The following is a 25,537-nucleotide window of genomic DNA, read 5'->3' on the forward strand; positions in this document are numbered from 1 at the left end:
AATTCTGTCTGTTACTTTTTATTTGCATTTTGAAACCATAGATGAATGAAATCTGTAAGTACAATGTCTCAACTACGCACAGTTGTAATTTTGGCACTACTTTTAGTTTTTTTTATTTGTAGCCCATAAGCTTAATCTCTTTTGATACACTGTTTGTCGCTGGGTGAAATCCTGCTCACACATTTATTTCTGCTCTCACTGTTATACTTCAGACTGTAAGGGAACGTATGTATTGACCTCATCACAGACAATTGATTTGGTTGATGGATAAGATAAGTGAATGAGTGGCTCTGCTGGTAGTGAAATGATGTAGTCGGACAGAGAAATGAAGGGAAATGTTTGACTGAGTCTTTTTTCCGCAAAACAAGTCAGCTTTTTATGTCAAGTGCTGGACTCACGCTGTGTGGATTTCATGTAAGCCCACATAAAAGTTTCCACTGTAAGGAGCTCAGCTTAAAATTTTTAACCCTCTGTATATGCTGCCATGTGACCAAGGAACTAAGCACTGTCAAATAATCCAACATTGACCAAGCTTACTTAGTGTACTGTTTTTTGTATAGTTTTGCCAATTGCATCAGTTTTTGGTGGCTCCTCATTTGACATTGGTGTCAAACTCTTTCCTGTATATCAGACCAGGCACTTTTATAACCATCATTAAATCAATGAGAGAATGGGAGTGAACATCTCTCATAAGACCCTGACACAATAGGAAGACGGCAAAGAACTGGCGATGGAGGCCGACTGTGGCATTGCCTAAAAATTTCCCTTGAATACACCGCAAAGCCTACAGGCGACGGCCTTTCTATTATCTCCTTTATAGCTGGAGGGCATATTTGGTTTGGCATTAGGAAGTGATGCAGATAAATGTACTCCAACTTCTCAACCATATTCAGTCTTCAGAGTCAGATGGTCTACAAAATGCTTTACTGATTTTGTCACCTGTCTCTTGGTGTGTGTGTGTGTGTGTGTGTGTGTGTGTGTGTGTGTGTGTGTGTGTGTTAATTTAGTTACCCGTTTGTTCAATGTCCTGTCTGATTTGATTTTCCACTTTACAGGATGCTTCCCTGATTTTGCTGTGTTCCAGCTTTCATGCAACAATGTCCCTGTGTATTTATGTACCAAATGACATGGACGTGCTCAGAAAACTTGTTAGTCAACTCTTGGAATGATGCTGATATACAGCCTTTGAGCTGTTTTCAGTAGCACTTCTATCTTCTGTAATTGGTCCGTTCTCGTTTTTTGAGTTCACTCTGCCTAGACGCCAAAGAAGATTCACTAAAACGTATTTACCTCTGTCATTTGCAGTGTTGGGGAAGTTACTTTTAAAAAGTAGTGTTTGCTCGTTACTCGTTACTTCTTAAAAAAGTAATCCGTTACTTTACTTAGTTACCCCCTATGGAAAGTAACCTTTTACTTTACTCGTTACTTTTACGTTACTTTTAAAAGCAGGGGTCCCTGGCAGAGGCTGAAGTTAATTATACAAAAACTATCTTTGACCATAAAGCCAATCTATGGTTTATCAGTGAAGTGTCTGAACTACAGCAGACTGGATTCTCTACTCAAAGAGTGTCGTAGACACATGCAGCCTCTTTTCTGGAAATCCTTGCGTGTCCGTGCAACCGACACAAGTCCACAGCGGTCCGCTGTGTGTATGTATGAGGCCATCTCCACCGCATCCATCTGTGATATTGTCAGCTTTGTGTCTGCCTGGCTCAGAGCGCCGTCTAGCAAAAAGCCACAAAACTTAAAACGCTCTCAAAAGTTAGCTTTGGCTGCTTCTCGCTTGCCATGATTACTCTGCTACCAGCCTCTGTCACGTCCCGTGTGGAGCTTGTGAGCGCACAGCTGAGAAGGCAGTGTCGCTGTCAAATCTGTCCTTGGGAAAAGTAACGTTGTGCCGAATTGAAAAAGGAACTACGTTTCGTTACCAAATTTTCAGTAGTAGCGGGTTACACTACTTTTTACCCGAAAAAGTAGTTACGTTACACCCAACGCTGGTCATTTGTAATCCTTCTTTCCTTCTTTCTCATGTCTTTTTCCTCTTGTTTCCTCTTCCCCCCTGTTCTCCTTCAGTTTCTTCATGCATAACCACCTGTAAGAAGGCTGCTCCTCCGCCAGTGCCACCCCGTACAACCTCCAAGCCCTACATCTCTGTGACAGTACAGAGCAGCACAGAGTCTGCCCAAGACAACTACCTAGACCAGCAGGACCGGAGGTCAGAGGTCAACAGCCAGTCAAGCCACGCTCACAGCAACTCCTCCGACAGCCTTGACAGCACCCGTGCCAACAGCCTGGCACGGGGTATTCCCCGCCCTCCACACATCATCCCCACTCCCATCGCCATCCCCAGAGAGCCAATCGCGCCCACCACCACTAATGCTTCCACTGAGACAAGTGACTCATTAGTCCAGCATGAATCACTGAAATCAGGATTAAACAAAGGAAATCTAGTGGCAGAGGAGCCCCTAGTGGCGCCAGTACCCAGGCGGAAACTCTCCTCCATTGGCATACAGGTAGGCAACAGGACTGTTGCACTATCCAGGGCTGGTACAGTTGAATCAGTGCTGTTACCACATATTACATGACTTGGTGGAGTGCTCATTTCTGATTATTCATCATTTCTGTATAATAGACCGTTGCTAAGTATAACAGAACATTGCCATGCACAGAGTTCTGATCATAGACTCTGGAGGACCATTTTTAAATCAATAAAATTGTTTTTAAATCAATATTTGTGCTCACACGGAGCTCATACCGCTGATCTACAGATCACAACGGGAGAGTATTTAGCGGTAAAGCGTTGTTCTGCCCATTGAGCTTGAATCCAGGAAAAAATGATATTTTTCCTATTAACAGTAATCCTCTGTGGTTTATGGCTATGTCTGAGGGTGTCACCTCAAGCCCAAAAATGTGCTTGCAAGCTAAAGGTCTCATTAGGGTGAACATCCCTCTATCATTAGAGCTGGCTGTATACTGTAGTTAGAAGGGAGAAGGGAGAAAATGCCTATTTGCGTCCCACTCAACATTAACTTTCTGTTCTGTATGGGCTTTAATAACAGCCATTTTCTCCATTTTGCTCCAAATTAATAAGCCATCTGTTTTACTTGTTTGATATGAAGCTCAACTTCCCAAATATTCTACATTTTGCTGACCCTGCGCATTAACAGAACTAAGTCAGGGTAACAATCGTGACACTTAATAAACCATGCACAAAATAATAAAGATTTTCTTTGACTTGTTCTGATGATTGGGTTTATCCCTTGGAAAATTAAAAGCCCTGCATAACTGTACTTAAAACTAGCTAGAATTAGAGGTCTATGAAATCATTCATGCCAAGATTTTTGTTTCAGAGTTAATGTTCGTAATTTTTACTTGGTCGGTGATTATGCTTTTTTCATTTCACTATTTATTTGTTCTAAGGTCGACTGTATTCAGGAAGTTCCACGAGAGGAGACCCCGCCATTGGCCAAATTTCAGTCAATCGGAGTACAGGTGGAGGACGGGTGGCAGTAAGTCCTCTTCCTGTCCTTGTAACAACGTGAGGAATTTATATTATAGCCACACACACTGCTCTTGACTATTCTTTCCCTTTACAGAAGCCATGTACATGTGAAAGCAACGTGAATGTTTTTGTCTGAAAACTATCCTTGTGTGTTTTTGGTGGTAGGGCTGTAACGGTATACGTGTATTCGCCCCGAACCGTTTCGGTACACAACGTTCAGATCGGTATGCAAATGCAACATTGGTTCAGTACTCCCTGTGACCCAAACACGTCAACAATTTCTATTTATGTTGACTACTCACACGCACGGAATAGAAAGTACCGAAAGTTTTGGCAGCAGTAGCATGCTAGTCGACTTAGCCCGGTTTGCCGGGTTAGTCAAGCTCAATTGACTTTGTTTCTAACTGTATGCCAACATTGTTCAGCTGAAGTCGGCTCCGTCTGTGAAAACACTTGAAACATTCCATTTACGACGGCGTCACCCGAATGTGTCGATTAGCGGAACAAAACTAAAACTGACTGGAAGGCGAGTCCTTCTCCCCACAGCGTTCAGGCAGCCTCCCACAGCAGATTCAGACCCTGCCAAAGTAATAACTAATGCTATATATCGATGCAGAGCTTGAGTGCATTTTCTTGAGATCTTTGTCCCTGCCCTGTATTAAAGAGTCTTATGTCTTGTTGGAGACATTGGTTGGAGCATTACTGACATGTTATTTATTTTTGACTATATGCCAGCATTTGAGTGCCTTAACTGTTACATTAATTGTGGCCAATGAGCCACTGTACTTTTCAAATAAATTAAATGAATAAATAATAACAAAATAAATAATTTTTATTTTATTTTTTTCTGCACTTTTTTTATTTTCCCCGTTGACTGAAAACATATCGAACCATGACCCCAAAACTGAGGTACATATCAAACCGTGAATTTTGTGTACCGTTACACCCCTAATTGGTGTTGTTAGATTCCTGGCGTGAGCTATTGTTGTTTTATCGATGTTGTATACACATTTGTGCTATGTGACAATCCCTACGCTGCTTACCCAGTGCTTTTCCAGTCTTCTGCTGTTCTTGTCCTCCTCTAATATTGGGTTAAGAGTTTTGGTCAAGCGCTGATTATATTTCCTTATCTGACTGAATCGCAACTTGTAAGCATTTCCTGGGTAATAACAAGAAATGGAGTGTTAACAATGTTGAGTCAGAGAGCATTTGTGTTCAGCCTATTCTTACATTTGCCATATGAAAACAAGAACCTAGACTCCCACTGATAAGAAATCAGTTGATACCAGTCTGAGTGCACTATTATCAAAGCCCAGTCTCTGATCAATCCTGTTTATTTATATCTACATTGACCAGCAGAAGAGACTTAGTGTCGAACCTAAGCATTGTGTGTTTGTTCCAGTAATGAAACATTGTTCTTGAATAATTTATTGTTTTCTTTGTCCACTGTTGTTCACATAACAGTGAACAAAGAAAACAAAATTGTTCAAATGGAAAAGGTCCATCTTTAACAGTCTCGCCCTTTTTTGTTTCAGGCTCAGTCGCTCCAGTAGCATGGCCTCAAAACAAGAAACCGACTCAGACACACAAGACATCCCCGTCACTTCCCATATCAATAACGCCAAACACTTTGAGAAGAAAGTCATGGTCAATAGTGCCAGCCAATCCATGAGCTCCCCTCCCGGACAAGAATATTTAGACAACGGAGACACTACTGGTGTCAACTCTTCACCTCCACCACCCAGGCAGATCCTCAACCGCTCCACCACACGAAGTAGCTCTTCTTCCTTCTCAGAAAGTCTGGACCCAGCGCTGGACCCCTCATCCCTACCACCTCCAGACCCTTGGCTAGAGAGTGGCAATGGGAGTAACAGCAATTGTCCCCAAAGCGGAGGAGCGGGAACACTGTGCCGGAGAGACGGCCACTGGTTCCTAAAGCTGCTGCAGGCCGAGACGGGACGCATGGAAGGTTGGTGCCAGCAGATGGAGCAGGAGACCAAAGACAACCAGCTCTCAGAAGAGGGTAAGGATGCTAGGGTACTTGTTAGGTTAAGGTCAAGGTTTTGACAAGTTCATCTGGCCAGCTTGCACACTCTGGTAACCATTGCACAATCCAATCCTTTTTGTTCCCATGCCTAATGCTCATGCAAGGAAGACTTGGTTATGACATAACCAAAAGGATATTGAATTATAAAGAGATATTTAACAAAAACGGTAATGGTATGATCCGTTTCTATTTCAGTGATATATCCAATTACATCCTAAAGGTTTACTCTTGGGTTAGCATAAATGTCCACCTCTTAAATTGAGCTAAATTATTTGGCCCAGAAATGGCAGAACAAAGCCAAATCTACAATCAAAGCATTGCAGCAACATGTGCAGGCCCTCTGAAATGATCCGTGCATCCTGAGCCCGTCACTCTGAGCCTGTTGAGGTCTGTTGCTGTCTAGTTTATATCCACGACGTTCCACTTCCGGGATTGCTCCGGTGCCGCAGGAAATTCCGCCGGATGCATCTCTTTTCGCCGATGTCCGTTTCCTTCCAGCCACTCTGGTGGATTTATGAGGACTATGGTTAACTGATCCTCAGATCTCTGCATGGTAAATTGAGACAGCTAGCTAGACTATCTGTCCAATCTGAGTTTTCTGTTGCACGACTAAAACAACTTTTGAACGTACACGTTCCACCAAAACCAGTTCCTTCCCGAGGCTATTTTGCAACGGCTCCGTGCGGAGCTTAGTGCCGCCCATGACGATTGTGATTGGTTTAAAAAAAAAAGCCAATAAACCAGAGCACGTTTTTCTCCCATCCCGGAATGCTGTGTGGACTAGCCAGACCCTCCTCCGCAGAGTATGGAGGATGGTCTGGCAAAGCGAGACTAGTTGCTGTCTGACCTCACCATGTGGTTCAGAGCTCTCATGTAGGGATCTGCCTCAGGCCCTAGATCAATCACTCTATCAGACATACTCAGCATGGAGGAGATGAGGCGGTAATACCTGGGGTTACCACACACAAGCAGGCCTGTAATCCCCAGAATTACACAAATCTACTCTGGAACTGATTAAACCTCCAGATAAGATTAGTGCTCCAGCATCAGCAAGTGAGCACACGCACGCAAATATACACTTTATGTACACGCATACAAACAAACAGTAGGAAGGCTTTGGATGTTCAGTTCATATCAGAAGCACACCACTCTATGAACAAGGCTCTTTGTGTCTTTGTGAGCCCATATGTTTTTTTTTATTTCTTTTTTTATTCAAAATAAATGTGTGTGACCTTTTTACAATAAAGTAGTCTGTTCTCTAGAGCTGGATCTCACTAAACTATAATCACATTGCCGTAACTTGCAATCCAGTAATCCGATAGGACTCCCAATTTTGTAAGGGCAGATGTTTGTCCTAGTTCTGATACAGCAACAGACAGGCACTGACAGACAGCAGGCTAGAGTACATATTATATATATGTGTATATATATATATATATATATGTCTAAACACCTGCATTTGGTTTGCATCAAACCAGAGTTATTGATTTGATGCGATACACTTAGTGTAGTTGAGGCTGTTGCTTTACCTGATTGATATAAGCGTAGGTTGTGGTGTACACCACTATAGCAGAGAAGTCTGGGTTTGTGTCATCCATAGCTGGAATAACAGGATGCCTCTGAGAGAAACAATTGTCACAAATGAATGTGTGTTGTCAAAATGGATCTGTGTTGCTTTTTGTTCTCTCTACAGTGCTGGGGAAGGTTCGCAGTGCAGTAGGATGTGCCCAGCTCCTTATGTCCCAGAAGTTCCAACAGTTTCGGGGACTGTGTGAACAAAACTTGGTGTGTATATGGTTTTTTTTTAAGGTCGAACCAAAACCAATGTTATATTTTTGTTATTTTATCTTTTGCATGATATGCTTGCCTCAATACACATAAAGGCTTTCACACAGATGAAAACTGACTAATCTGGGAACAGCCATGATACACAGCATAGTAGGCCTACACAGAATAAGGCATGGTGGCCCACCAGCACAAAATGCAAGGAGCTTATAATAAGCCAATAAGCCATTCCTCTCTGGTGACGTGTTTTACTGGAAATGGTGTTATACACTAGTAGCCAACTACCAGCACATAACACTATAGCATCTCAAATGAATAAGCCATCTGTTTAAACTTGTTGGTTGATATGAACTTCCCAAATATTGGCCAGATGATTATGGCTGGTAAATTAAGAACTTACTTGTCAGCTTAACTGAACTTGACTGTTCAAAAAGAAATCCAGAACAGTACATGCAAAACATTTAACATAACATGCTGTAGCTGCAACATCTGCAAGTACAATTTAGCAATATACAATGTCATAATGGTCTTAAGAAGCTGCCATCATGGAAAGAGAGACATTTCTAAATAGATTGTATTTTAAGGTAATCAAACCGAGCCCAAAGCTGTACATAACAAAATGGGTTAGAGTTAATCCAATCCAGACATGGAGCCTGATACTTTGTCAGGGCCCATTATGTTCGGGTCAGGTAGCAAAAAACACCACAGGACATATCGCAAGAGGATTCGGAAAGCAACATTAACTGTCTACTTTCAGCTAAAGTTAAATGCCGTCATTATTACAGTCCCATTTACACAATAGAGGTTTCACTGTAAAGAAATGATTTAGCCTTAGTTAAGCAAATCAACAATCAATGCTTTATATGCATTGATATCACTGTTCCATATACTGTCTCCTGACGAAGCCTTCTTATCTGTATCAGTGTGTAATTTCCCTTGCTGTTTTTGCAATGATTACACATCTTGTAATACTATTTTGCGTAATGCATATTGGATAGCTCTCCAGTAAATGTGAACAATAGCGTGGAGCCTGCACAAACAAAAGCCCGTCTGCCTGGAGCATTACGAACTGTGGCTGTGTCGGAGGGAAAAAAGTCAGAGCAGAATTTACTTGACATCAGTTTGCCAATCTGTGTTTTGCACAAACAATAAACATAGAGGCAGCTGTTTGTAAACAAGTGAGGTGTTTAGTGTTAGTTTTAATCTTTATGTGAGACTGGATCCTGAATGATTGTATTTCTTTTTGTTGACATTATCCAAAATGTAATGTCCCTTTTTGTATTTCTCTGGCTCAACGTGCAGGCTTATTTTACGGGGCTATGTGAAGCATTTATAGCATTTTCTGGTTCATGTTTTTGAAAAGGACAAAGCTCTGTTGTGATCCTTTTATTTTCTTCTGGAATTCAGCTAGACAAAAGAACTGAGCTGTAAAATGGCTCCCTCTAGTGATGAATATGGAAAGAGCAGCACTTAATGACAGGTACACTATGTAAGTATTTGCAGTTCAGAAGTGTAATACAGTAATAAGCTGCCCGGGGGCGCTCTGATGGTCTGGGGATCATGTGAGGTGCTGATCATGAACTCCAACTTCCTGGTTTGAGTCTGGCCCGGGGAATGTTGTCTCATGTTGTTCCCTATCTCTCTCTACTCGTTTCCTGCCATCTCCACTGTCAAAAGGCATAAAACAGAGACAGTTACATTGCACCAGAACCACCATCACTCTAATCTCACCTAAAGCAAAGGAACAAAAAAAACAAGAAAAACATGCAATACCATATAAACAAGGAATATATACTGTAAGTGGAACCAAGGCACACAAATTGTTTAAACAAAATAACACAATTCTGCAGTGACATTTTGACACAATTTATTTACAATAAGATTAGACTATTCTTTCCTTCCCGATAACCCTGTATGAATGTGATATAATTGCTATCATTGTTGTATGGCCTGGCTTAGGTTAAACCCTTTGTAAAACATAAACAAATACTGTACATACAGAGAATGAATGCCATAGAACAGTCTTTTATTATCTAGTTTGTTTGTCAGTCATAACAGAAAAAGCACATAAATAAACTACTTAAAAGTATGTTGTTGTTTTTCAGGGCTAAATTAAGTGGTATCGGAGCTTGCATAGACTTGCGTACTCGCCGATACTAATACCAGCATTTTAGGCAGTATCGGAGGCTTTTTCGATATTGGTACCTGAACAACTTTGAATAGAATGAAATCAGTACCCAGTCACTGTTGGCCTGGTTTTAGCTTCTCTGTCTGTAGTGGCACCAACCTTTGTTACATAGGCTCTGCTGCTTAAGTTGCATTAGCAGTTTGGATGTGAAGATGAGAAACAACACTATTTTCAAATCAGGACCACCAAAAACTGGGATGGAGGATTTTAGTGGTGGTGACCCACAAAAGCTGACCCACAGATACCCCACCCACCGCCCTGATTCTTCCATTGTGGACACATCTAGGACAAAAGTATTTTTTACAAATATAGCCTAGTTTTCATTGCCAAATCTTCTCAAATAAAGTTGAGTAGAATTATATATATTGGGTGATAATTTTTTTTATGATGTACCTGATCCATCTCTGCCACTGATGACCATGGATGCATTGAATGCATGTCATTTCTGTATTTAGTTTTTTCCTGCTATTTCACCAAAGGCCAAACACCCTTTTTAAAAAGCTGACTTGTCAGAAGCAATAGCCCATGTGCTGAGCATTAAATGTCCTTGTCACATCAGCACCCTGAAAGATAAGCAACACGTGGTAGCCCATAACAAGAAGTAAAAAAAAAAGTTGTGTTGTGGGGTAATGGGCTCTGACTAGTTTATTCACAGCTGGATGTAATGCTGGACAAAAAAGGACGACCTACACCAAACCCAAGAAATAGAAAGAGCAGAATAAAAAGGCCATTATAACACAGTTCAGTTTCAAAGATAAGGCATTAGTTTGCACTACATACTGGCTTGTGTGAAATTAGTTTAGTTCAGTTTTCATGAAATCATATGTATTTCATACATTCTACACTACAACACTGACTGTGTCCTCTCTCCTCACCATTCTTTGATTGTTCTTTCATTTTCATTCCCCTCTTCCTCTTTTGGTCAGAATGTGAATGCCAACCCACGGGCCACAGCCCAGGACCTGGCAGGTTTCTGGGACCTGCTGCAGCTCTCCATTGAGGACATCAGCCTCAAGTTCGATGAGCTCTACCATCTCAAGTCCAATGACTGGCAGCCAATGCCGTCTGCGGCTGCCCAGTCGCCCCCTGAGCGGAAGGTACTTCCCACCCCTGCTGCCCAGTGCCCTGGCTGGGGTAGGAAAGCCGCCGAAACCGGCCTCTCTCCTCCCACCACCACCACCACCATTTCTCCCACTCTTTTTTTTTACCTTCTTCCCCCTGCGTGGGATGAACTCTAATAGGGCCTCCCTGTTAAATACAAAGGGCCCAGAGAGATCCCCTTAGGCATGCATGAAACAATTCATCTCAAAGAGGGCTGTCGTTGGTGTGTTTTTAAATGTAAAGCCCTGCTTTGAGCATGCATGTATTACTTACTACTGATGTGCTGGTTGCAGTGGAGCATGGCTAATATGATGCACTGGCTCATGTGACAGAATGTTTTGGCTTGTGTTTGTGTGTCTGTCATTGTTTCTCTCTGGTTTGTCTTTATATATTTGTGTGTGTGTTTCAAGGTTATGTATCTGTAGCTGAGGTGCTCTTGCTTTACAGTATGTTGTTCTGCAATGCTAATGCATTGACTGTGTGTCTTGTGATCCCTTTATTGTGCTTTCAGACTGATCCAATCTGGCCATCAATTCATGTAACCATTTCATGTCTTCAAAAATTGTCATATAAATGACTGTTTGTTTGTTTTTTTACTTAATGTTTGTTTTTCCAGTTGTCTATTTGTCAGTGTTTTTGTGTTTATCACCCAAAACCACTAAATGTTATTTACCGTTTTGGTAACACTTTATAATAACATGATTAATCAATTGAAAATTGATAGTTAATTAAACTTAATAATTATTAGTTATTTCACTGTTAATAAAAAATGAAAGTTAGTGTCATTAATATAGTGTAATGTAAAATTTAGATAGTTAATACTTTGTCAATCGTTAATAATTGTTTTGAAAACCATCTATAAGCAGCATTTGGATGGCTATTATAAAGTTGCAACCGAAACTTATAATAATTAATGATTAATAACCATCAAGTGTCATTATTTTGGCCCCATTATATCTCTTTTTGGTGATCTATAAAAAAGATGATTATTTGATTATTTGTGCACTGATAATAGCTATCCAAATGTTTAAAGTACAAACTTTACAAGTATTTATTAACCATTCCCAAGGTGTTATAATCATCAGTTGCAACTTTGTAATAGCCATGCAAATCATGTTTATTTCTTAAAGGTTTACAATAATTTGGTAACCATTAACAAACACTTAATATAATGTATAAAATGTGATGTGTGCAATACTAACCTTTTAAAATAACTAAATTATAAAATTACTAATATTTAGGAAACATGAATGATCATGCCATTGTTAACAGTAAAATATCTGTTAAATAAAGTCTATTTAACTATCAATTTACCATTTATTAGTGATGCTTATTACAAAGTGTTACCCAAGAGGTAACGAAAACAATTGGCAGTGTCATAATGTCTTTGTCAAAGTCCTGTCTGCCAAAGCTGCCTAGACCAATCGAACGTCTTGAAGACAGTTTCCATATTACACTCTTTCACTGTCTTGTATCTGTGTTTTCTCCTCCTTTCACACATTCCTCTCTCACTCTCTCCTCCTCTGTCTGTCATGTTCCATCACTCTAACACTGCAGGACGGGGAGAAGGAGGCCGCTCCAGCGTCAAAGAAGCCCGGTAAGGGACGACCATCGCTGGGCCGCGAGAAGAGTGCAGACTCCTCATCCACCTCTTCTTCGGCCTCAGCAGAGAAGCAGAGACACGAGGCACGCAAGCGTCTACTGGCTGCTAAAAAGGCTGCCTCATTTCGCCAGAACTCCGCCACAGAGAGCGCGGACAGCATCGAAATCTATGTCCCCGAGGCCCAGACTCGCCTCTGAGAGAGACACTGAGAGGAAAGGAAATAGGATCGGCTCAAATGACAGATAGGTGTCAATTGAATACCTGGGGGGGGAAAGAGAGGAAAACTTTTGCAATACGAATGAGCTACTACTGCTGAGTAAAGATGGATGGATGGGGGAGGAGACATCAAATTCCCAGAGATTGGGGTGGGAGTAGATTTGGGCATTTTTCACACACTCTTACAGTTATAGGCTGGTCCTGGTGGCATCAAACACTTATTTAACAAAACTGAAGATGAAAAATTTACCTTTTGTAGACTCTACAGACTATGAAGCAGGAGACTCCTCGTTTGAGGCTGCCATTGAAAACCTCAGCTGATAAACTTTCTTGTTATTACTCCTGATATCATAAAATTGCTATTTAAAGTATTGTTATTATGACAATTATATCCTAAAGTATCTATACGAAGACTGTTTTAAACGTTCCTCTATCTTGGCTATAAGATCTATTTAGTGGACAGAAGGCAAACATTAATGCTTTTCTGTCTCCCATCGTCGTCCTCTCTTCCCAGATCATTGGCCATCTTGTAGCTTTGCACAACACCGCCTTGTGGCCACAAGCACTGCACTCACACTACAAACTCACACCTACGTATGTCTTCCTTGTATTTATTTGTTTACTCATCCTTTGTTTGTATAAAAATCCATTTAGATCTAGTTATTATGAATATTTTTGGAATGATGAAATTGAAAGTCAGATTTGAAGGGGTATTTATATAGTTCCTAACAATTGTGTGTCCTACAAAATGTTCTTGTGTCAAAGATTTTAAACGCTGGTGAGAATCTTTAAAGTTTAGTTTCTTAATTATTTTTAATGAGAATGGATCATATTAATGATGACAGCATGAGGATCTCTCTTTTAGTCAGAATGTCAGTGGCCACAATATTACTGAATATAATTTTCTTTGGGAGGAAAATCTTTAAATCTCTTGCTTCTCTCTGTCCCATTAACTTTGTTTTTCATGTTTGTGCTCTAACTGCAGATGCGTGGATATTTCAGTCAGGATTTTTGTTCCATCTGTTTAATGCTTCTTTAAGTGCTTTTATTAACTTCACTTAGTATTCAACTCATACATCTCGAATGAATCTAGGGCTTTTATTGAAGTAGCTCAGCAGCAAGCTGGATAATATTGCGTTATTGTTTGTGGAGACACACATTAGGACATGTCTTGCTGTCATTTTATACTATGTTTCTGTAATTATTTTTGATTTATTTTGCCTCCCATCACTCAACAAAATCAATCTTAGTTCTTTGAAACCATTGTTTCCCCTCATTGAAGTACCTGCACTTTTTTATTCAAAGAAAAGATATTTAATTAAAGCATTACATACATTAGTCAATGTGTTTTCATCATTTATTAAATTCTACTTGCTTTTGTTTTTGTTTTTTTATGGAAGACTGAATAAGATGGATTCACCGTTTCAAATTCATCTGACAAATTTAAATGTCAGCAGCAGGGAGCTCAACAGTAACAGCGCTTACTGTGAAAATAGAGTGGAGTGTAGCCACAGCACTGCATGTATCACAGGTTTAACATTTGGATATGCACATGCCCAGAAGCTTAACCAGAACTGCCCGTCACTACAACGTAATAATTGTTTAGGAGCTTCACGGCCTGGACCCCTCCCCTTCTCAGCCTGGGAACTGACATGGTGAAATGTTTAATTTCTGACCTCTAGAGGGCAACAGTGGTTACTTTTCAATCCAACATACAGTGCATTGTATGCTGTATGCATGCAATGAAAGGGGCATTAACATTATAAGATAATGTTCAGTCCTGCCCTGTTTTGCATTAAGAGGATCCATTGTGGGGATTACACATATTTGCAGACTCCTCTGTTGTTTGAAGCCAGTTCCCAAAACAAAGAGGCCTCTTGGTTTACGAGTCATTCACGTAGACACACTTTAGGATTTCACTCTAGAAGTATACATCCAACCACAAAGTCAACCCTGACCTGCTTACATCAACCACAGTTGCTTACCTTGGTTTCTTCCGAATGCTAAGCAAATCTAACTTCCCCTTCCTAATTAGTTATGTAAACTATTACAAGAGCATTGCTTTGGCTGCTGCAATGCCTCTTTCACACCCACTGTGACCCAAAAATGCAGCCTGAGGCTTTGAATTAGAAAAGCCTGATGACCACCATTCTCTCTCTATCTTGACAAGAGCTTTCTCTTGATGGCGGGCCTTTTGTTTGCCTGTTGTGTTTGCCGGCTGGGGATGACTCTCAGCATAGAAAATGGCTCAGGGGTGTCAATAGTCAGTTCCCTGGTGGCTGTCAATGCCCCCCACCCCCCTATTTTTAGTGGGGTGGATAGCATCGTTAACACCTGAAGGCCTTTTGTGTGACTTGAACTCAGTCGTTGGCTTGATTTGATTTCTGACTGCCATGAAAAAGTTGTGTCTGACAAGTTGTTTTAAGGTGTCTACCAGTTTTCAGACAGATTGTTATTGACACATTTTGTATTATCTCTTCCAGGGATATTGAATATTCAATCTTAAGAATGAACATGTCTCAAGAGGAAGATTCTTGTGTAAACAGCGTAGCTTGAAGGCGATATATTGCAAAAATTAGATTTAAATCTCTTTCCCATATGCAACCACTGCCAGAATATTTTAAACATTTAAAACAATTCCATAACATATCATTTCCTTTTTTTCCATTTGACACATGTTTAGGCCCGAACCCTGCTGTCACCCTTCCTCACACAAAACCGAAGGTCTGCCTGACTTGAACACATCAAACACAATGTGGCATCTCAAGTATGCTGAGGGAAGGAGGGCATGAACACAGAGAAAGTTGTTCTATGATCTAACCTTCACAAACTGAAAGGCAATGCTTTTCCAGCCCGCTTAAACTTGGATGTGTAAAATGCCAAGAGATCATACATTTAAACAAGGCTTGCCTCCAATACACAGATATCACTTGGGCACACCTAGGTCTATTTCCTGAGTAGGGTTATCCATGATCCAAACAGCTGCACTGTGGGGGGTTCGTTACTGTAAAACCATTGATTAGAGGGTGATAATGGTCCCCCATATAGGTTTGAAGGATTTCGCCTAAGTCAAAACTGTCATTCTATCAGCATTTGCTTAAGCAGCGGTCTGTTTTTGGTCAAGCTTATATTCAGCTGCACTCTTTAGTGTGCCTCCTTCAACCACAATAGTGAAGTTGGTAGAATATCTTGTCATCCATAAATGTGGAGAAAAAAATGTAATGTTAAGCAAGAAAAAAAAATCATTATTTACAATGTGGCTATGGTCCAAATTATACTATATGTTCTGTGATACTAATGTACCTTTTCGGTTTTTACTTTCTTCCTCTAAAAATGGGTTTTACATCACACATTATATACAGTTTAGCTACCCTTTAAGATTGTTTTATGTATTTTTCTGCATTCCAGGACTGAGGGGGAAAAGGTTTGATTCTTTGATTCTGGTTCTTTCATATTATAAATTAAAATTACTAATCTTGCATTCCTCCCGCTATGTTCTTCTGTAAATAGACCAGACTGAAAATCTTCATCTTTTACAATGCTGTAGATCTATTTATACTATTTCAAGGTTGTTCAAATGTATAATAGAGAGATGTAACATTCAATAAAATGCACACAATACTTTCTCAAAAAGTTCATCATGGCTGTATTTGCTTACTGTTTTGAAGCTGTTTGCTGACCTTTAAAACAAGATGATTCCGTTTGTGGCTGTCAATTTTATTTCAGACTATTTTCTGAGATACAACAATGCATATTGTTTGTTATTGTTTTTCAAAACCTGCTGGTTTCGAATTATCACTTCAAATCTGTGTCAATATGCACATTTTTGCTTTTGCTTTGCCCTCCTCTTTTCAGCCTCAGGGCTGAGACAGTAACGTAAAGTAACGCTATTTGTTGACACTTAACACTCAAGGTTGCTTACGACAGGTAGATTGCAGTTTTGTATGATGCTATCTTGCCTTAAAATCTGAACTCTCCCGCTCATTTGGCCTGGAGAATCTCCCAGAGACTGAGGAATCAAAAAGCTTTCATCATAGCCTCACACGCCTGGAGACAAACCAACTGTAGAATGTGAGTGTGTAGACTACATTTCACATCATTTTATGACTCTATTCAGTGTGAGTCGAAATAACTTGGTTATTGTGTTATGTAATAGTCAATGCGGTTACCAGTCGACGCTTATGATTTATGTAACAAGAACAGTTTGCTGAACGTTACGTAAACGCTCTCCACAATGTAGCTGCCCCACGCACACAAAAATAAAGACGACCACAAAGGTTATGAAAGATAACTACGGCTAAATATATATGCTTGTGTCGACGTAACACTGTGGTTTCAACCGCGTCGAGAAAATAACATTTGTTTCAATGACTGCTCTGAATGAAATGGTTCTCCCGTCAGTCACGTAGCCCGTCTGTTGTCTGACGGAGCGCCGTGATTGGCTAACGGCTGCCCAAGATGCGCAATAGAGGTCCATGATTGGCTGACAGCTGTTGATAAGGCGGGATCATTTCAGCTGCGACTGTCAAGATTGGCAAAGAGCTGGCGCTGCTGCCTGCAGGTAAAAGGAACAAGCCACACAAAACAGAAAACATTTATCTTGGCAGAAAGCGAGGAGTGCGATGGAAACGGACTCTCTCTCTCGATGTATTTAAGTCGATGAGAAAGCGCAACATCTTCAGCTTCTTGGAAGAAAGTACCGCTGTGTCAACCATCGTTTGGCTCCCGGGCACGCTTTGTACAGCAAGCAACTTGGACAGCTGCGTGTTTTCAGGCAAACCATCAACAAAGAATGAAAGCATTCAAACGAGGTGAGCGGCACTCGCGTCGTGTTTTATATCCTTGCCATACACGTTTATAACCCACAAAGTGTCTGTCTGCGAGCCAGTGTCTTTCCTGTTGGTTTTGTCTGGTATGTAGGCTTTTTGTTGCGAGCAAATGTAGCGTGTGTTTGTGCTCAAATTTGGAGGGACAGCTAGCCAGCTAGTTATCTCTGGAGGCAGGCATGGTGTCCATCTGGCGGCGTGACATGCGGGACGCTGTGCTTTCCTGCCTGTCTCCTTTGTGCGCTCCAGATGGCTAATTTACCGAGTAGCTCCTCTGTTTGTCTTGTTTGAATGTAACATTTAGCATTATTCTAGATGCTTTTAGTGTGTATCATTTAACAGTAACGTAATGACGGTATCACTTTGGCAAAGCGAGCTGGTCTCCCAAGTTGATGTTTGGTGTGTAACGCTTTACTAACGGTCAGATTCAAATCCTTACCTTGGAGTGAGTGTGTTGTGAAGTTAGCTAGTTCACTGTTGAGTTTTCAAACTTTTCCCTGAGGACCGACCATTTGGCCCAATTGTTTTAAAGAATATAAAAAAATACTAGCACCACTTTCCCAGGGGCACATATTTAACAACTTGTAGGTAGAGGAGACATTTGGTAAACAAAGCTGGGTCAGTTTGACTGCCTGTGAGATGTTGCTTATGTGACATAACGTTAATGCACTAAGCTAACATGTTCTGTCTTGGCGGTTTGATTTTTGAACCCCACATTGACTTTGTGTTAAAAAGCCCATGGCAAATCTTTCAAATGTCTGTCCAATGATTCCGTGGAGTTAAGGGAACGCAACTTTGTTGTGGGCCACATCATTTCTGTCTATTAGAAGTAGGATAACCTGAGATGTCTGTCAAGCATGCATGTGGCTGTCTAATGAATGGGAGACTGGTTTGAATCATTTAATTGGGACCACAAAATTGACCAAAAGGATAAATTGTGACATAAATATCATACGGTTCCAATCAAAAGGGATAGTCCAATGTCCAGGCCTGCTGTAACACAATATTTTAGGTGCCAGTGGAAGCTCATTTACAGAAATTGGGGTGGAAATGCACTGAATTTGTATGTTTTTACACACACACACACACACACACACACACACACACACACACACACACACACACACACACACTTTTCTTACTTGGTTTAGGACTTCCCTCATTGTTGAGGAATGCAGAATTCAAAAGATTTGTCAGCTACTCTAGCAGTCTTGAGCCAAAGTGGCATGAGGTGAAAACGACCTCTTTTGCATGGTCAATAGGTTCCTGGGCCACTGGCTACTGTGATGTTGATATGCACACAATCTTCTTTGTGAAGACAGGCGCTGCCCCGGGGGTCAGGTTTCAGCCAGCCCCAGAGAAAGACATTTACTGCATTCTGTGTCCCACCCCTGGGATCAGCCATGCTCCATTTTGAGGGGAGATTCTCTCCAGTGGCCAACCATAGACTGACAAAAATCCCACATCAAAGTTTAAACCTCTAAGCTGTTGTTTACATGAGCGCTTTTGTGATCCTCACTTTAAATTGGGTAAAATTAGGAGGTTAAAAGTAACTGAGGTTTGTGCACTTGTTCCACTGCTCAGAGCCAAATCGGTGCAGACCACTTATTTTGCCCAGTCTGCTAACATGGCTTCTAGTATCGTGAAAGAGTGGTTTACATTTCATTTTGTGCATAAAAGTGGATCAAACTAACTCTTTTCTGCAGAAGCTCAGGCGAATGTATAGAAATTCACTAAATATTATCTTCTTTCCTCACACTTCATATATGGCAAAGTAAGGACACACAACATATACCAAATGACTAGCAGATTTTATGTAAACACGTTGGCCAACTGACTAATGGTGAACGTGACTGACAACTGTGCTTCCCTTCTTCAGCTCTAGAAGAAGAGCATCGCCTGGAGAATGAGCACTCCTCGGCTGTCTCGGACAGTGATGACGGCTCCCCGCTTGACCTGTCAGGAAGGGGGCTCTTTGGGAAGCGCCGTCGCCGCGGCAACCTGCCCAAGGAGGCGGTGCAGATTCTGCGGAGCTGGCTGTACGAGCACCGCTTCAACGCCTACCCGTCAGAGCAGGAGAAACTCAGTCTGTCAGGCCAGACCGACCTGTCTGTGCTGCAGGTGAGAGTACATTTTTATTAATTTTTTATTTTTCCAGAAACGCGCTGCACTTGCCAGAGGAAATGACACTTGTGGTACACTTGTTTCTGCGCATTCTGGATTTTATAGTGTGTGTGGTTTTTTGGGGTTTTTTTGGTGATTTTTCTTTTTTGGTGATTTTTTTTTTTTTTTTTTCTTTTTTGACATTATTGTAGCAAGCAGTGGTGTAAATTTCATAAAGGTTGCTTTGACACTGAATATTAACTTTACTGTTTGTAATGCCCATACGCAGATCAAATCATTAAATTATTTGTCTTGTAGCACAAAAGGCTGACCGAGACCTGCACATCAGACTCAATATAAAGTAGGGGTGGGAAAGGCCTCACGATACGATATCGTCACAATACTTACGTCACAATACGATATTATTGCGATTTTAAACGTATTGCAATATTCTGCGATGTATTGCAATTACCTTTTTTTCCATCTTCAAATTTTTCCCAATTTCAAATGATGTCCCCAAAAGGAAACTTTGTCAACATCTGTTTTATCTAAAAAGATAAGTTTGTTTATCTCACTTCAATTGTATTGCCACAAAATGGGATTGTCAAGCAGATAAACTGACCAAGACATAAAAGATCGATACTTGGCGTCTGTGTATCGATACAGTATTGCCACGGAAAGTATCGCGATACTATGCTGTATGGATTTTTTTTTTTTCCCCCACCCCTAATATAAAGTCTAATGCTGCACACAAAGGTGTACAGGCATAATAACTTTTACATGATTCTTACTCTTGTGGTATCAGCTTTTGTGTTTAGTAATTTTTACCAACACTTGTCACCAGCATCCCAACCAACACAGTGAACAAGTGAAAGCAAAACGACAATCGGATGGTATCATCACAGAGACTGAGACTTTCCCAGGCTTCCCTTTTCGCTTCATTGCATCAGTAGTAGACATTTCCCCTTTGCCTCTTAACACACAGGCACGCACAAATTAAGGCTTGCTGCGGTAGTCGGTGTTACGGTGGTCGGACATGCCCCAATTACATTCCTTGTAATTTTCGTGGTCTTTTTGCTTTTTATAGAGGTAAACCCCATTTAGTTCATTTTTAGTTCATTTTTGTGTTATCAGTGGCCCCAAATGTCTGCTCCCCTCATAGATTAAAAAATGGGACTGTATAAAAAGTGGACTGTAGTAATGTAGTCACCCATAGGGCTCCTGGTGGCTCTGGCAATCACCATCTTGGTAGTGGCTGACATCGGCTAGTCCAAATGGATGGAATCGGTGTGTTTTTATTGCCAGATTTGCTTGTGACGAAAACTGACAACGAGGCGACTGCGGAGCTCTGTGTCGCAGTCTGAATAGCCAAATTGTAAACCTCACATTTATATACCGTCAATGGTTAGCATGGGTGCGGAAGGGAAGCGGGCAGTGCTTTGTTGTGCTTCCACCTCCTGTCTCAACCAGTCGGCTACCAAAATGAGCTGCGCAGCAAAAGCTTGATCAGAGAGGCCAGACACAGCCGTGGTGCGTTTATGGTGTAATCGGTAACATTGGTGTTGTCCCGGGTTTATTAACTCGTGGGAAGACTTCCTCACCGTGGCATCCCTAGCCCAAACAGTCAGCATTAGAGAATACATTAAAAAATCAGCATGAGGCAGCAGAGTTTCTAATGTAGTCAGTTCACTGGAATGCCTTTGGCTGGCTTCTCTGTGGCTCAGCATATTTGAGCTCAGACCTTCATTATTGCCAGCTGTTTGAGGGCTCTCATCTGTCTGTCTCACTTTCTTTCTTGTGTGGGAGGCTGTACCACTAGAGGGGGTAAGTAAGGCCTCATGCAGATGTAGATGATGTGTAGGTGGTTGTTTAAATCACAGGCCTCAGATCATTTTTAGATCTTGAATGTGATGCCAGGGTTGAGTTATGAATCGTGCTAACAGTGTCTGAGGCTGTCGAGTAAAACCGTGTCCAAGGCAAAATGTTGCAGTAATATCAACGCACCCCCTCAAAAGAAATCCAAGTAAAACATCAATGTAAACAACCAGTATTCGTTCTGTTTATGCCAGAATTTCTTCCTCTTTTCCCAGATATGTAACTGGTTCATCAATGCACGTCGCCGCCTCCTCCCTGACCTGCTTCGCAAGGATGGCAAAGATCCCACCAAGTTCACCATCTCCCGGAAGGTTGGTGGTAAAAGTGAAGGCCACTCGTCTAATGGAGGTGGAGCCAGCTCTCCAGAAAGCAACTCTTCCACCACCTCATCTCAGCAACGCCCGTCTGTCATCCGCTCTGCCCCTACATTGGACCTCAGCCTTCTTGGGAGCACGGCGACCGCTATTCTGACAGGAGCAGGCTACCCAGGTAAGGAAGGGTCGGTCCAGGCGCTGATGAAGCTGGACACACAAAGTCTGCTGAGGGAAGCGGAGGAACAAGGGGCAAATATGGTTTGTCTCAACAGCACAACAATGGCAGCTAGTCCCACCAGTGGCCTCTTCAACACGCCTCCCCCAACTCCTCCCGAGCTGTTCCCCACCCAGGACTTCAGCGACTTGAGGCTCCTGGTCGACGCTGCTCTGCAGAGGGCAGCAGAGCAGGAGAACCTGAAGAGGCTCCAGGAGAGCCAGAACAGACCTACAGAAGCTGGAAAGACTGAACTAGTGGAGGCACAGTGCAGTGCGTATAGCAGTGACATAGGACCCACGCCGCCTCCAGAGGACAGCCAACAAGTCATGGATCCTTCCCGGGTGCAGAGTCTGATGGAGAAGGCTATGGCTGTTCAAGTGTCGGCTGTAACTTCAGTAAATACTCCAGTGCCTTTGTCTTTAGCAGCCTCTGTACCAGTCACAGCTCCTGCCTTGGTCTCAGCCCTGAGGCTGTCTCCTCTCCTGATGAATAAAGTAATCTGGAGCCCCTTGGAGAAGGACACTGCCACAGCCTCCAGCCCAAACCAGCCTCCGCTCATCCCAGCCCATCTGCCAACCGCAGTGCCAGCCTCAGTTTTAGGACAGCCAAATTCTCAGAAACCAGCTGCTGCCCCAGTCATCACCCCAGCTTTATCATCAGCTCCAGCCACCAGCTCACCGGCAGCTACAAAGCCGGTCTCGCTGCCATCACCAGTCTTTGTCTCGACCACAAGTCCCGCTTCTGTCACTGCCCCAAGCCAGGCTTCATCCCACACTGTAGCGCTTTATCCAGCTGCTCCTTCTCCAGCCATCGCCTCTTTTACAGACCCCAGAGGAGTCCCACTTTACCTGCCATTCAACAAATCCCCCATAATCCCAGTCACAGTTCCATGTCTATCACCCGTTTCTTCTCCATCCCCTGTTCACAACCCAGTTTTTGCCTCTGCCCAAACTCTAACTCCTTGCCCAGCTTCAGCCCCAACATCCTCTTCTACGCCAACAATTACACCTCTTCTCGGCCTAGCTTCCCACCTCACTGCTTCTCTTCAGCCTTCCTCCACCAGCAGTAGCAGTATTACTAGTGCACAGAGGAATTCAGCAGTGGTGCCCAGTGTTTGGAGCATGGTCCACGCTGATACCAGGCAACCCAGTTCTCTTCAAGTGGTAAAGGCCCCCATCACCACAGTGTGGGGCCCGCAGCACAGCCTGCACACAGTAAGTGAAACTGTGAACTAGGAGCTGGAAGTTTTTTTTTTAAATATATATGTATATCTGGGGAGGAGAGGGGCCAAACATTGCTGTTGGCTGGACAACACTGTATATAGGAGAATGTATCTTCATCACCAGTCCCCTTTTTATCATTAACGCCTGTGCCTGCAGAATACAGGGAATGAGATCAGATGTATGAACTGGGACAAAGTAAACTATCAAACATGCGGTGTTAGAGACTTGCTGTTTCAAGCAACTTTTTATTGTTAAATATGCTGTTCTTGATGGAGGCACCTGCCGGTAAGAACAATTTGATGTATTTTCTAGAAAGAACCTTTCCTCAGTGCAGAGTAAATGTATTGTACAAAGCTTTTGATGCCAATTTCAAATGTCTTTCCACGTTACAATTTTATGAAATGAGGAGGAAATATCCCTTTATTGTACAAAATGTCAATCTGTCATTTTCAGGACCAGCAGTTAGCATCTTCAGTAGCAGTACTGGACTTTTATTGAATGTACAAAAGACATTGATATGATTGGCTAGGCTGGCGATCATTCATTTCCCATCAGGCTATAAAGGAGGACGGGAGTTTGTTTTTCCCACGCACAGCAACAATGTCGAAGTCCTAGTAATAACGGATTTTTTTTTTTTAAGAATTTAGTCTGTTCTTTACTACACTACATTTTCCTTTTTTCTCCTTGGAGATGAGCTGACGGGGAAATTGATTGTACTGCAGCAAGTCTGACTGAATGACTCGCCTCAATGTGTCTGTCTCCATCACCCCCCACCCCCTTCTTCCTGTCTTTTTGTAGCTAAGGGGATTCATTGGCCCTTGTGAATTTTCATCTCAACCACTCAACACATGCTGTCAAGTACCACATGTTTCTTTGTTTGCAATTTCCAATCTATAAAAACGAACCGTATTTTCTTGTTTTTGCTGAAAGCAGTAATGTCGTTACTTTATGTGACCTTGATCAGTTGTGTGATTTTTCAGTGATTGTTGTTGAGCGGGAGGGCAGTGGATATAGGATGAAGGCGAGAGGATCACATTGTATCTGTTACAGAAATCAATTTCAGTGGAGAGTTGAGCAGCTAGGTGATATGACCTCAAGCTCTTGCCGCGCCTGGACTGAAACATTACACTTGCTGCGAGGCTTGGCTCCTTATCTTTTGTGGTGCAAAACACTTTAACCATTGGATCGTCCTATTTGGGGGATAGATAAATTATCCCGACTTGGGGCCTTATGATTTGGAAAATTTATTTCAAACCTCTTCCTAGTGGAAAGATTAATTGATGTGTATAGTGTCTCTGCAAAGCAAATTTGCCGATGTACTGAAATAGCTGGCATTTGCTGGGGGTTTTCTACCCAGGGGGGTACAATGGCATACCAAATCAAGTTTTTCCTCATCAGTGCTTTCCACCTGTGTTTAGAAATGGTTTCTGTAGAGTTTCTAATCATTCACGAAGCTGTAGTTTCCATGAAACTGTTGTAGCATAAACCACAATATATGGCTGAATGCCATCTAGGCATCTATTAACAGTATGTGGAAAGGTTCCTGTGTGAATGATACTACAGCAGGATTGTGCATCAAATCTTCAATACTGTCATGTTTACCAGTGTCATTGAGCTGTGTGTAGTTCAAAACGGTTACATTTTACATGTGCAAGAAGTTAGAGAAGACGGGCAAAAGTCTGAGGTCAGAGCACTGATCCATCCCCAGAAAAACTTTCTTGTTAATGGCAGATATCAACTGTCCTCTTGTATTTTCACTTCCCTTTTTGTCCCTCACTGCCAGTAATGCTATGTGGATGTCGGAGGAGTTTTAGTTTATTTTATTTGGTTACAGGTAGACTAGACATCGCATCACTAGATAGATGTGCATTTATACCTCAATTTACACAGGTCATGTCAGACTTGGGTCATTTGTAGAATACTAAGTATTAAAGTAATATTTTTTATTGTTCATACTACATCATGCCACTGTGACAACACCTTATCGGTTGAGATACTGGAAATGGCTGGCTAAAGATTAGGCAGGCAGGTATTTTATAGCAAGGTTTATGTGTTTTTTTTTTTTTTGTTTTTTTTTAGATGCAAAATGATGCTCCTATCATACATTGTGATGATGCATGTAAATATTTTCAAGGTCATGTTTTTTGGTTTCTATTGGCATGAACTTTATCTCAAACTGTTTCTTTACAGCCAAATGCATTCAAAAATGTTTTCATGTTTAGAATCATGACGACCGTTGGCAGTATGACTGGCTGCTGTGCCTTAAACCTACGACTGAGGGATATGTCCCCTTTTTTATATATATATATATAAAAAAACTTCTCAATAGTCTGTGCAATATATGCCTTAAACTTTAAATGTGTGTGTTTTGTATAAGCATTTCAAAGAAATAAAAGTTCAGTTTTTTTATAAATGACATTTATTCTAGTCTTTTGTTGCCTAAAAAGTTATTTTGATTTTGTGAGATTGACCAAATTGCGTCATCATGAGAACATGTTTCCTCAATTACCTACTTACAATAGCCTTTTTTCATGGGA

General features: G+C 41.6%; 2 protein-coding genes across 7 annotated transcripts in view; both read left to right on the forward strand.

Moving 5' to 3' along the window:
• Positions 1–16,078, forward strand: part of dlgap4b (discs, large (Drosophila) homolog-associated protein 4b) — a 111,518-nt gene extending 95,440 nt beyond the window's left edge. For 5 of the 6 annotated variants that reach the window (XM_036002164.1, XM_036002163.1, XM_031276574.2 and 2 more), the window contains 6 exons: positions 2,074–2,513; positions 3,421–3,509; positions 5,038–5,525; positions 7,243–7,334; positions 10,449–10,619; positions 12,181–16,078. In XM_036002164.1, coding sequence (XP_035858057.1) covers positions 2,074–2,513; positions 3,421–3,509; positions 5,038–5,525; positions 7,243–7,334; positions 10,449–10,619; positions 12,181–12,423 — 1,523 coding nt within the window. In that variant the 3' untranslated portion in view covers positions 12,424–16,078. Of the gene's footprint in view, positions 1–2,073; positions 2,514–3,420; positions 3,510–5,037; positions 5,526–7,242; positions 7,335–10,448; positions 10,657–12,180 lie in introns of all 6 variants that reach the window. The other variant, XM_036002166.1, reaches the window with a different exon arrangement.
• Positions 16,079–16,442: 364 nt separating this feature from the next.
• LOC116034053 (flocculation protein FLO11) lies at positions 16,443–25,302 on the forward strand. Its single transcript, XM_031276636.2, has 3 exons — positions 16,443–17,253; positions 19,148–19,389; positions 21,462–25,302. Exons 1-3 carry the CDS (start codon positions 17,235–17,237, stop codon positions 23,010–23,012), a joined length of 1,812 nt encoding a protein of 603 aa, XP_031132496.1. The 5' UTR covers positions 16,443–17,234; the 3' UTR covers positions 23,013–25,302.
• The last annotated feature ends 235 nt before the right edge of the window (positions 25,303–25,537 follow it).

Source organism: Sander lucioperca, chromosome 6 (assembly GCF_008315115.2).
Source record: "Sander lucioperca isolate FBNREF2018 chromosome 6, SLUC_FBN_1.2, whole genome shotgun sequence".
Lineage (NCBI taxonomy): Eukaryota > Metazoa > Chordata > Actinopteri > Perciformes > Percidae > Sander > Sander lucioperca.

What these genes read in the sequence shown, in the direction of transcription:
- LOC116034053 (XM_031276636.2), top strand. An exon ending in CCGACCTGTCTGTGCTGCAG is followed by an intron (nt 19,390 to 21,461) that starts GTGAGAGTACAT and finishes CTCTTTTCCCAG; the next exon opens with ATATGTAACTGGTTCATCAA.